Genomic DNA, 13,548 nt, shown 5'->3' with positions numbered 1-13,548 from the left:
AAGCATACAAAATGAAACTTGGCAACATAACATAGAATAACAAGTGCTGAGTATGTTGGTTGAAAATTTTGTACACCTGGGGGATGTACAAAATTGTGGTTTCAGCCACAATGTGTGAGTATAAAACTCTCCTAATTTAGGGAACGCTCCCCCTTTTCTCTCTTCTTCAACAATTCAAAAATAAACTCTAACTCTAAATTTATTCTAAATCTGGGTGAAACTCTGTCTTGTTCTCTTTTTTCAGAAAAGACACTTAGTCTTTTCTCTTCTTTTAGAAAAGAATCACAGCTGAAAGCACAAACGATTAATGAAGTAAACTAAATAAAGAAGCAAAGTTTCCATAAAGGCACAAAGTCCTCCATTGCTTCTTCAGGGCGGGAAAATAGAAAGAAAACTCAAAATCTTTAACTATCTAGTCTCCTATCAACCTTTTTAGATGATTTTCTGGTAAACAAGCACAGTATGTAGCAGCTCAAAGCCTAACTACATGATGCACCTCTTATGCATAAACATAGAAAATAATAGTAGCACAAAGTCTGCAAGTTACCCCCTTTGCTTAAGCTTTCTACACTAGCTTTAAACGTGACAAGCAGCTCAAAGTTTGCAATATCAAATCTTAAAACCAGTCTAAAACTCCAAATGCAATAAGCAGCTCAAAGTCTGCAAGAATGAGCTTGAATCCCTCTTATATAACACCTCAAAACTCACAATCAATCTCCAAAAAAATGTCGTCACACAACACCTTGAATCAACACAAAGTTTGAAAGCAATTTGCCTCTTTTAATTGACTGCAATCTGATTTACAACTAAGCTCAAAGTCTTAGAGTGTACATACAAACTGGCAGAGTCTTGTTGCATTGCCAAAAGATCTCAATTACAATAGACCCCCTCAAGTATTTATAGGAGAGGAGCCTTGAGAAAAAGGTGGAAGGATCCCAACTAACTTGAGAAATTCTCTCAACCACCATGACCAAAAAATCTACAATCCTTATTTAACTCAACTTGTAGTTGTTTTACATGTAATTACATTTTACAAAAATGCAAGTAAAAGTGACACCTGCAATTACAAAACTTGTTTTTACATGTAACTTGTCAAAACAAAATTACAAATGCATAATTGAAACTATTCTCTGTGTCCAAAGACACGACTCTAACTACATCACCCTTTGTCTGTGATGATCTTCATGCTCCTTCAGGATCCTAGAACTTGAAGTATTCAAGATTGGTGAAGACAACTCGAATCGGAACGGGAATTTGCATCCTTAATGATCTTTGTGTCCTTGGCCAACAAACTTCAATCTTATCTTCTTGCTTGGGGTACTACTGGCTTTCCAGGAGGGAAGTTCTTTGCAAGGCTCAAGTAAGAAGCCTATCTCTGTCCTGAAAGCATTCTATGCTCTCAATCATTCATATCACTTATCCATCTCCTTGTGTGGCTCTGTCATGTTGTTGTCCTTTCTTTGTATCATCCCCCAATCTTGGAATCTACTTGCAAAATAAGGCCCATGACTTAATTTGTTGATTTGGTAGGTCGTATGTGCAAACAGGACTGACCTGGATGAGACAAAGGGGCTACAAAAGTGGGGTCAAAGCTCAATTTCAGGTCCTTGGAGGCTGATTGCAAGTGTGGAAAAACAAGAGCATTGACTTGCAATTGTGGAGAACAAACGTGCAACTTCATATGTGTAATGGGAAAATACAAATTTGCACTTGTAATTGGTTCCTAGAGACTCATTTTCAAGTGGTTTTTAGTGCATTTTGGACCAATTTCGGGTTTTGGGAGGCTGACTGCAAGTGCAATGTAGAGAAAAACTTTTACACTTCCACTTGTAATCAGGTCTTGAAGACCCGACTACAAGTGTGTATTGTTTGCAATCTCGTGGGAAAGCCTTCATAATCTGCCCTTGAAATCAGAACTTGGGGATTTGATAACAAATTGAACTTGAAACTTCAAAGGGGAAAATCTGCAACCACTCTTATGATGCATGATACATTCTACTTGCAATCATGAACTTGCACTCCTCTCCTTGAAACCCGAAGAGCCATATGAGAGAGTAATAAGAGGGAAGTATATCAATAAACACTTGCAGTCGGGTCTTGAGGACCTGATTGCAAGTTACATTAGCACATAACTTGAAATCCTCTACTTGGAATCAGGTTCTATGAAAGGCATAACATGTATTTTAAGAACAAAACGGGTTTCAAGAAGATGAGTCGGGTTTTTGACTTTATATGACACATAACAATCAGCAAGAGGTATAATTGGGGTTTTGGAATTTGATGGCAAGAAGACAAGTTTTACACATTTAGGAACTACTTGCAATTGGGTCTCTGAGACCCGACTGCAAGTGCACATGGTTTGCAAACAAAAGGTAGTAAAAGACTTGCAATCAGGTCCTAAACCCCCGATTACAGAGTACAGCCAGACTTCATTCAAACTTCATAGAACATTGTCAAACATTACAAATCAGATATCAATGAAGAGTGTTAGCAAAATCAGGCTTAACATTTAGTTTGCAGATCTCATATAACCTCTGTACACTGAAAATGACTACTCAGAATTGTTTCCAGCACCTAAACAAGGCATAGTATGGACTTGCGCAATTTCTTGGAATAATAGAATATGTCACTAGCTGCTCCAAGTCTACTCCAACACTCTTTATTTGTGAACAGAAGTATTAAACTCGGTTAAAGACCACTTACCAATGCTCAAAAAACTCCCTTAACCTTTCCTTACCAAACCCACGTGCTAGTAAGGAGGTGGCACCACTTCTTGGGGTGATATGGCATAATTAATTCAGTTCTTCACCAAAGATGACAAACAACCACTTAAAATGCATCACCCAGCAAGAGGAATACTCAGAAAAAATACCCAGAATGTTAGCAAGTCTGATCGCTGTAATATGAGCCAAACTTCGATTCCCAGGTACTTAGAAAAGCACACCAGCACTCAGAAAAAGAATCTAGTCACTACCAAACTTGAACAATACTATTCCAGAAAGACTCACACCACACCAAAACCAAGAAATCCACATCAAAAAACTAAGAATATCTTCATCTTCCTCAAATCCAAAATCACCCACAAAGCCAAATTCACTGTAAGTCTCAAAACAAGTACGCCAAACAGCTAGGGTGAGTCTCTCACCACCGAAACCAGCAAACAAGAAGAGGGTTTTCATCCTCAACCAGCACAAGAAAAACTCCTCGAGCTCATTCTAACAGCATTTCATTAAGTTGTCAAAGTAAGCATGTCAAATGAGAGCTCAAAACATAAATATATAGAATGAAAAGTAAATTAGAGCTACCATCCTTCAATTTGAAACCTTTTTCCTCCAAAATCGAAACCTGAAAGCAAAACCTAAAATCCTCATAGGAGTTCGAACCTTTCTGAGTTCTCAAATAAAACATTTAAAATTTACTTTTCCCCTTTTGGAAGCATAATATAAGTTCAATATAATTAATATTTCTCCTCTTCCTTAGGTGTCCATTTTGGATATCAAATGGCCCCTCTTTTAAAAACAACTTCAGGTTACTAGGCCTAGAGGGGATATTTCTAAAAACCACCATATAAAGACTTAGTGAATAAAATAAAATAAATCTCTTATGCAAGCAATATAACTCACCAAGTCCAACTGAAAACCATTGCACTAAACTGAGAGAGGAAATTAGACCATGACCAAGTGCTAAAAATAGACCTTAACTAAGAATATCAAGAATTGCCCAAACGCTAAAACTAAAGATGCTGCACACTGAAGCTGAGAGGAGACTGAAGCTATGACCAACTGCCAAAAGTAGCAGCTAATATTAACTGTTAAAAATAGCAAGTCAGCCAAAACTCCTAACTAACCAATTAGTGTCCAAACTGACACTTTCTAAAAATAGTAAGTCTCAAACAATTTGTCTGAAAACGATCTAGAAAGTGTCGTTCATCTCCATTAATCCATCTAAACACACTAGCAACATTGAAATACCCCTCTGATCCTGCTGACACCAACCTAGAAAGCCAACACCAGTTGCACTACAAGAGAATCAAAAAATGGGGACATGACAGGGGGATGCGTCCCCATGGAACACTACAGATAAAATGCTAAGACAAACGATCTAACAATTATTGCTAAAAACTTGAACTAGATAGATGAAGCATTAGAGCATATGCAGGCCCAAAACCTTCTTCGTTTCATTCCCATCTAGATAACTGTTGAGAGATCTTGTGACTATAAGCACAAGCAAATATTTGGACTCCACACTCCAAACATTTTTATTGTACTTTTTTCTTGGCACTGTGGAAAATAAAATTCTAGGCATTGATAGAAACAGTGTAGATTGTACACATATATGATTTCCACAATCCAAGGTGTTAAATGTACATAGCTTCTTGAATCAACTATGTGAGATATTTTGCTCGACATTTCAGATCAAACTCCATGATCCATCATCAGGAATAAGAGAGCAAGACGAGAAATAGTGTAATTATTTTTATAAATGACTATAAATATGAAGACCTTTAGTCATTAAGAACTCGGAAGTTTGATGTCTATTGCCTATAAGTTATAACTAAAATGGGATGAAGAAAAAATTCCTTTCAAAATCTTAAGAATCAAAATTCCAACTAAAAGTCTTAAGCTTAATTTCAAACTTGACACCGATCTTCCACAACATTCTTGACTACTAAAGCAGACCAAAGAAAATAATTCATAGGCGAATTCAATCTCAAATTGGCATGTTACAAACCCGAAATTGTCATCTTGGAGCTTGAATAGTTGTCATTTGTTATATCTCGACATAAGCTTTGGGTCAAGACACATCTTTGCAATTTAGAGTCAGACCAAATTGATCGTTTTTGACTCATATATATGTTACTGACACTACCTTGGGCTATAAACACCAAGAATCAGATTTTTATTCTTTAAACTAAAAGGAAACAGAGATAAAAATTAATTAGCCTCTCTTCATTTGATTTTCATGTCTACTTGTAAATGTACTCAAATCAAATGGAAATGAATAATCCATTACTCTTCACTATCAAAATCAAAATAAATATGAATATACCTGATGATACAAAAATGATGGTGCTCTTGCTGTCACTACATAGCCATGATGCCCCCTTCGACAACCAAATTCAATCACTTCCCCTTCATTATAATCCTCATGATCTTCAGGACAAAGTACTGGTATCTTGCGTTCCACAGGGTGTTCGCAAGAAAGAGAGATGTCCCCAACATTTTGAACAGGTTTGTCAATATTGTCCTTCCTTTCAAAACTCAAATGTGCATCCTTTCTATCTGGAGTATCTACTCTACAAACTCTCTCTGTGCTTGATGGAAAGGCAGGCCATGCTGGGATTTCAAATACATCAAGTTGAGTCAAAGATTTGATGGGGGATTTTGCCTGTAAACAATTGCACATATTCATCACATTACAAGCAAACTGTAATGAATAAAACTGTGAAACAAAGGAAAATGAAAAGATATCAAGTACAGGGTAATTGCAGTTAATAAATTACTAGTATTTTAGAATTTTAATTAAATATATCAAAGATTAATCAGAAAAGTATGTAAATAAGATTTGCAGTAGTAAATATAAGACCAGATGCTGAAGCTGTAACAAGTACAAATTTTAAAATATGGCTTGAGAGAGGAAGGGTGTTCCGTGTTCATACATTATGGAACAACCAAGAACAGAGAAAAAGAATGATCTTATGGCATTTGGCTAAGTGTTCCTTCTCTCTCTACTGTTCTCCCTGTAGCTTGCTACATTTTACCAGCCATCTTGAGCTATTAAGCAGTGTCATACAGAGAAGTAAGTTGTGCAAGACAGATGAGAGTTGCAATAATGAGTAAGTCAAAACCTGATTCCTATGCAAGACAGATGATTATATTAGGGAATTTTAATTCTAGGGTAGAACAATATTAATTTGTAAAATTAAATAGCTTATAAGCAAGCTTGAATTAGCAATACTCTGAGCTTGCATGTACTCATGTGGGGCTTGATTGATCCTTTACTATAAGTGGTTATGGATTCAAAAAGATGTAATGTATTTTTCAGAAGCCCATTAGTTAACCATAGGTTGATATTTTAATAACTCAATTATGTTCAATGTGGGTAAGTATGATGTGACTACCTCAACAAGATAGAGATCACATGAAACTGCAACCAACCACTTTACTAGAGAACTATACAGCATTAGTCTGTTTAAATCAGGAAACAAGACAAAGATTTTGCAATATCTAGATACTTGTTTTTGTAGGCTAGTTCTCTTTGAAAATCGGCAAGTGCAACGAGGATGTTCATAGGCTGTCCCTAAATAAAAACATAAGCACTCCTTAGTTCAAATAATTACTCTCCTAGATAATTGTAAGAGAACCACAATCTCAAATAAATAGTAAGCCTTGAAAGCAGATAGTGCAACCAATTAAGAAACCTAACAAAGCTAAGGCAGTTTTTACAGTGGTAATAAACATTAAAAATTCCTATCAAACTCACCAATTCTCCAACAAGCTTTGTAATACAAAGGAACAACATATCTCAATGGCACTAAAGAAAAGTTACCGTGGTATTGAAACTTCCTAGGCAACAACGCTTATATCCCAGCTATGACTTGACATACAAAATACCTATAACAAATAGTATGTAAAACAAACAGTCACTGAATCTAAAAAGATCAAGGCTTTGAATAGAAAACAGCAATTATTGCTATAAGCTTGCTAGGCCTCACATGATTCCATAAAAGATTCTTGGTTTCTAACCAACCCATGCCAAAACTGCTATAGAAGACCAAGAGGCTTGGCTAAACCTACATTCTAAATGCTGAAAAGAGTTCATCAAATGGCTTTGTCAGTTTGTGTATGATGACAAGTACTACTCCACAAAGGTTAACTTACAAAAGTGATTATCATAAATCGGGCCTCTAGTGTCCAAAATATAGTAATTATGTTTACATGGATTAAGAATTCGGTTTGTTATGGGAGTGAAGGGCTCAAAAGTCTTGTATCTCAATTCTCATGTATCAAACCAATTAGTGTAAACCTAAGCCAGCATGTGTTTGTCTGTAGATAAATATTCAGTTAAATATAGACCCAATTTACTCAAACCAAGTTTAACCACCCATATTAGTTTGAGTATGGATAGGGAATTAGCTAGTTTATCATTAACTAACTTCATTCGTAGAATCAAAGTTATGAATGAGTTGATGTTGAAAAGCTTATATTTTGATGGTGATTATTTAGAGGAACCCGTGGCCAGAATTGTAGTGTTTCTACATTAATAAAGTATACAAGACAAAGTCGGTGTCTTTTAATTTCTAGTAAGTTGTAATGTCCCCATTTTGAAATAGAATTTAATAATTAAAAAAAATTAAATTAAAATATAAAAGAATATAATTTAATATAATTAAAATTTAATTAAGTTAATGAATGGGCAAAAGACATGAAATGAATAGTTGTGACTCCCTAAAACAAGAGATATAAAAGGGAGAAGAGAATTTCATTTGAGGGGGGACAATTTGGGAATCAGAAGTGCAGATCTGGTTTAAATAAGTGCAGATCTGATTGTGAAAGGTTGTGTCCATTGTGTCCGTTTCAAAGGGCAGAAATAATGAAGAGTTGCACTCTTTCAAAGGGTGCTAATGGTGAAAGAGTGTGTCTCTTGCCGAAAGGGCATACATGATGAAGAGGTGTGACCTTTCCCTCACATCGAGAGATATAAAGGAAAGGAATCAAAAGCATCTAGGGAGATCACCATCGATAGGATCAGATCAGAACTGTTATTAAATTACAGGCAGTAACATCCTTGTTCTTAGTGGTATGCATGGGGATGTGCTTAATATATGAAGCCTGATAATGTTCTTATGCAGAATTTAATAGTAATATTAATATAGACTGCAATATGTATGACAGTCATACTTAATTAAATATTTATTCATAATACATTAGAAGTTAGTGTACTCATAGCCCAATTACTTAATCAATTCTAATTCTTCCCCCCATAAGGAGAGGCGTGGTGTTGTTAGGGAGAGGCGGAGTAAATTCATCCCAAAAATAGATGAGCACCAAGGGTGAATGGATTGATGATCCTGAAATCTGGGCTGCATTATGAGCCCCAAGGGTGAATGGACTGATGTTCCTGAAACCTGGGCTGCATCATGGAGGTGGTGTCACCGCACCCTAGACAAGTAAATCCCCATCCAAGGTTGAGAATTAGGAGAGATTAAGATTAGAGCTTGAATAAGGACAATATCAGTTGTACTCTAAGCAACCATAGTTATTTAATATGTAATCAATGTAGCATAATAAGTAGTAATGTATGTTGCTCTTTAGGAATTGGCAGCCTCTTAATAGGGGACATTACATATGTACACATCACAATATTCATAAAATGATAAAGATAAAAGAATACCTGACATCCAGAGGCCCTGAAAGAGCTAAAGTCGTGATGTCCTATAAGAACTTTGCATGCCTCCTGAACAAATTCAATAATAGAGTTAGCAAAAAGTGCATAAGCAAGGCAACTGCAATAATAGCCAGGTCATATATGAACCTTCATAAGAGAGACATTCAAGTCTTCAGGGACATGCCATGCCCGATCCTTTTCAAATGTGGACAGAGGTTCTATGCCCGAAAGAATTCTATAGTAATATCTGCATCACAAATTATTCATAAGCTTGTAATAGATTAGGAAATTCTACAACCACTGAAGTATTGTTTCACCACCCTTACCTTCAACATATTGGTTCTAATCTTACAGAAAACAGAACAAAACTATAAACCAAGGCCATAAGATATATGTAGTATTAATTTAATCAAAATTGGCCAAGCCCTATCCTGGGTAAGCATTCAAAAACAGGCAGTCATTTTGGCCTTATCCAATTTGTTGTACCTACGTGCGCTCCTGAGCTTTGAAGCGAGCATGGAAAGTTATTGGCACACATTGAACATCAACCACTGACATATCACCTGCATTTTTCTGAATTCAATGCATTAACAAGAGCAATTATTAAATTGTATTACTAATGAGAGGACTTTTAAAAAGACTGAACCTAGTGAAAACCAAAGTCAAGAAACTTAAATGTTTTATGTTTAACCTCTCAAAAGGGCTAAGACACCACTTGCTATATGAAATATCTTTGTTATGCAGATAGATAGACATGTTCTTTTATTTCAAGGCCTTGCAGCTACAGAATCTTTTCAAATTAATCTTTCTAGTCAGCTAAATATATGATAAATTGGTTAATTATGTAAAACTTAAGTTGACATGTACTTTGGGTCCAAGTATATAAGTCAATTCTTTTGGAGTAACCTTTTGCAATTAAATTATGGTCATATAAAATTACTTAATTGTTATGTCCAAGTATTAAGCAATGTTCTCCATTGCTCTTTTGCAATCACCAAAAGAGAAGAAGAGAAAAAGAGGAAAAGAGAGGAGGAAGAGTAAGGTCTTCTTGAAATCCTCATCACCAACAAAAACAAAACAAGGTATTACATAAGTTTAAACATGAATCCTTTTCCTTTGCAAATGCCAAACTCAAAGCTTGTGCTTTTTTCATTTTTTAATTTTTTTTGTTGCTTAAATTTTAAATGTTAGAATAAAAAGAGTTATTATTTTTATTATTTTGCGGCTTCAAATTTTAGATGGAAAGGATTGGTATGTTGCTGTTTAACTTTTGGGACTCAGCCTAAGTCTCTCTTTGTTTATTTATAGTTAACTTCAAAAAATGCACTTAGAATGGGATGAACATGTTGATATGAAGTAGTGCATTTTGCTGCTTTTTTTTTGGCTTATATTGCATGTTTTGATTAGCAGTGCCAAGCCATGTAACCCAGAGATGCATCCCTGGCCAAGACAGGAATGTCCCCAACAAGAAACGTTTCAGGGACACTGGGACAGGTCGAAACGTCCCCTTGCTGTCCCCAATTTTTTTTGCACTCGGAGACATCCTGGGAATGTTTGTAGGTTTCTCAGAAATGTCAAGGGACAGCTAGCCATCCTCACGAGAGACAAAAATCCCCCGACTGTCCCAAGGATGGCTATCCCCAGACCCTATGGCCTAGTAACTTTGTATTTCATTCTTTTGTCATGCCAGGCAGATTTTAATTTGTGTTCCGAGTGTTTCAGCACCAACAAGTTTGGTGCAGGCATGGCATCAACAGAGTCTATACTTATGGAACCCATGACTAAAAGAGCAGGTCTTAGTGGTGGTAGCTGGACAGGTTTGGAGTTCAAGGGAAAAAGTCAATAAGAATGTGATGTCCCCATCCAAATTCTGAGACAAAACAAGTAGCAGAATCTTGTATGGTCCATGGTGCGGCAGGCCTATGACACTTTCAAGTTAGTCAGTAGCAGAAACAATGAGTAGATTTAGCTAGAATAATAAACAAGGGAAGTTTACCAGTCTTCATTAGGTATTCTTGATAGACAGAAAACAGTGAGAAAGCTCCTTGTATTATCTTTATACATAATGATAACAGAACACAAGACCACATTGGATTATTGGCAAAGTTTATGAACAGTAATGCATATACTATGACCAACTATGGATAGCCAAATCATATGATCAACAAAGATGGCCAGCATTGCTTATGAAGACAACACTGATATTGCATCTAAGGCAGTGAACTATTATCAACAGACAAACACACAGTAGTATGTTCAAACACCATTACATACAAGCAGCCACAACGAGGAATAATGAAGTGCAGATTTAAGAAGCGACCATTATCAAAGTAGTGTCAATGTGTCATAAATATTTTTAGTGAACATGAAGAATGCAGCAGCGATTCATTGATGACATGGTGAATAAGGAATAAGGAGCAGTAACCATGAAGAATGAAATAACAATGTTCAGCAATCCATTCAAAACAATATGATTTATGTGATTGACCAATTCATAATGTTGATAAAGAAAGGTAATGCAGTGATCAGAATTAGAGATGAAAGACAGCAATATTAATGAAGACAGTGATTATATCAATGAACCAAGACAAAGACCAGTTCCACACAATATAGTCAACTCAGCATGAGATGGTGGTCGATTCATTAGTTTGTAGCAGTCAGCCAATTTCATACATTGATCAAATAAGTATTCATAAACAACAATTAAAGTCGGTTAAGATAAGACAAGTTAATACTCATCATAAGGATTCTATTGTGGGACGTGAATACAACAAATGATTAATGCGAGTGGTTATAATAACAAAGTATCTACTAACAATTCATGATAAAATAAATACAAAGGCAGCAGATATCACAAAGGGATGCGAATAGAAAAAGATGCTGCTTTAAAGGTTGTCTTTAATAACAAAGTCAAATGGAATAGATTTTGTTAGCCAATTAATAAGAGGAAAACAATCGTAGACAATAAGACATGTCTCTTCCAAAAGGCATGACCTTTAGGAGATTAAGGTATTAATAGAAACGAAGCCTATTGGTAAAAGGGAGTGTAAAGACTTTTATTTATTAATTTCCAGATTTGGATCGCTCTAGTAGAGCAGAAGTTTATAACATGGAGGCATATATTTCAAGTACATAAATCAGGCAAGGCTTCATAACAGAAATGCATAGTTATTGGGCTTTCAATCAGGTAAAGCAGTTAAGTTTCAAGGCCTATAATAGGCAGGCTTGTACAAGGTTAATGCATGGTTTTAGAGTCACAAATCAGGTTCGAGTCATAAATCAGGAGCAGCAGTATCTTATACAGGCAGAATTATACAAAATTTAATGGATGGTTGTATGGACAAGAAATCAGAAACAGCAATCGGAGTTGTATTAAAGATCACTATCACCTTCTTGTGCTAACAAATCAGATTTCATATCAGATAATCAAGAAAGTTGTGATCATTCTTATTTATCTAATATCCTATTATTCCTTTTTGGTTATTCATTTGTTCAATATATTGTAATTTAGTGAATATATTTCAATGTTCCAATAAGGGACATTACAAGGAATCTTGTAAAACCACAAGTCACATGGTAGTTTCTTGGTACCACATGTATATATATATATTTGATACATATGTTAAATTGAACATTTTATGCCTGAATGACATATGTCAAGTACTTGACTTTTATTATTCACATGTAACAACAAATAGTTGAATGTTTTTTATATCATTTTGTAATTGCAACATGGAATAGATCGGTGCATTAACTTATTTATATATATGATTTACGCAGTACCATGACTGTCTCATGTTTCAATTATCATTTTATTTATAAATTGAGGGCTTGAACCAGGCCTTCACCCTTAAGTATGAAAGCTAAACGAACATACAATCACTCCTAAATGGCACCTTGTGTCTAAATATATATACATAGCCAGTTTTTTACAGCAGCATTACCCTAGTAGGTAAAATTTTAACAACTAGAATAAATTATTAACTAGTGTGCTAACCTTGCTGCATCTTTATACCAACCACTAAAAACTAATGCTAATAATATGTCAATTGGACTCTAATATTATGTGTTAAGATTCTATGATGTATAGCTATATGATGATTGCCTTCTCAATGCTATCATATGGATGTTTTAAAATTTCTATATCTTTTAGATAGTCATCCCCTACTGTCCCCTAAAAATGGACTCTCTGTTGTCCTTGTCCCTGAAACGCGTTCCCCCATCCCCTACCATTCCCATCTCAGAAACTTCAGGTAACATTGGTGCCAACATGCGATCCCATGATGAGGGTTACAATTCAATGGAGGAAATCTGTAGTGTTGATGAGAAATTTGGAGACGGGGAAAAGGCAATACAAACATAAAAATCAGCTACAAGGGCTAAGAAATTGATTGTCCTTTTAAGTTATTGGCTTGATGGGCCAAAAGATTTATTTACAACAGTTTGCTACCATCATTGATACCTATCTTATAGAGTTTGATGCATTTTTTAAAAGACTTCAAAATACAGTGAACAATATTAAAAACCCTAAAAATTCATTTTAAAACACCAACAGATTCATATAGTTTGGAAAACAGGAAATACTTGTTGATAATTTTGTCATTGATGCCAATTGTATGCCTTTGAGTTTCATATCGTGTAATTCTTCAGTCAGCTGCTTGGCATGTGTATGATCAGTTATTGGTCAGCTGCTTCATTATAATAACTTGCCATATTGTCAATATATGTTCAAGAGTTTTTGTTTTGTGGCATATGCAGTTAGAATATTTCAGCAGATGTTGTCATTTGCGGAAGTTATGTGTTTCAGGAAGAATTGGTTTTTTTCTTCTCTGCTCAGTTGTCTTTATGTGGCTGATTTGGAGCCAACCAAATGCAAGCTTGAACTGTGTTATATATCCAATGTCACGTATTGGTGTTGGATATTTTTTTGGCACTGTGGCTGCATATGTGTAACACATTTGCAGAAGAGGAGTCAGAATCGTTTCTTGCATCGAACTAATATTCACTCAAGTTGGTGGCTTGATCTTACGTTTTTTTTTAAGCTTGGCAGATAGTCATCTTCTGATTCGAATAAGAGTGTCTGTGTGCCATTTCTGATTCAAATAAGAATGTCTGTGTGCTGTTTTTTTTTTAAAAGGAAAACGGATTAATGATTTGAGC

The 13,548-nt window shown here is 35.4% G+C and overlaps 1 protein-coding gene across 3 annotated transcripts in view; it reads right to left on the bottom strand.

Annotated features, from left to right (window-relative positions):
• LOC131027806 (uncharacterized) overlaps positions 1-13,548 on the bottom strand; it is a 169,366-nt gene that overhangs the window by 23,636 nt on the left and 132,182 nt on the right. For all 3 annotated transcript variants that reach the window (XM_057957900.2, XM_057957899.2, XM_057957898.2), the window contains 4 exons: positions 8,879-8,961; positions 8,536-8,635; positions 8,395-8,457; positions 5,050-5,388 (listed from right to left, as the gene is read on the bottom strand). In XM_057957900.2, the coding sequence (XP_057813883.2) occupies positions 5,050-5,388; positions 8,395-8,457; positions 8,536-8,635; positions 8,879-8,961 (585 nt within the window). The remainder of the gene's footprint in view (positions 1-5,049; positions 5,389-8,394; positions 8,458-8,535; positions 8,636-8,878; positions 8,962-13,548) is intronic.

Source organism: Cryptomeria japonica, chromosome 3, assembly GCF_030272615.1.
Source record: "Cryptomeria japonica chromosome 3, Sugi_1.0, whole genome shotgun sequence".
Lineage (NCBI taxonomy): Eukaryota > Viridiplantae > Streptophyta > Pinopsida > Cupressales > Cupressaceae > Cryptomeria > Cryptomeria japonica.
This window is presented reverse-complemented; position numbering and strand designations above follow the sequence as displayed.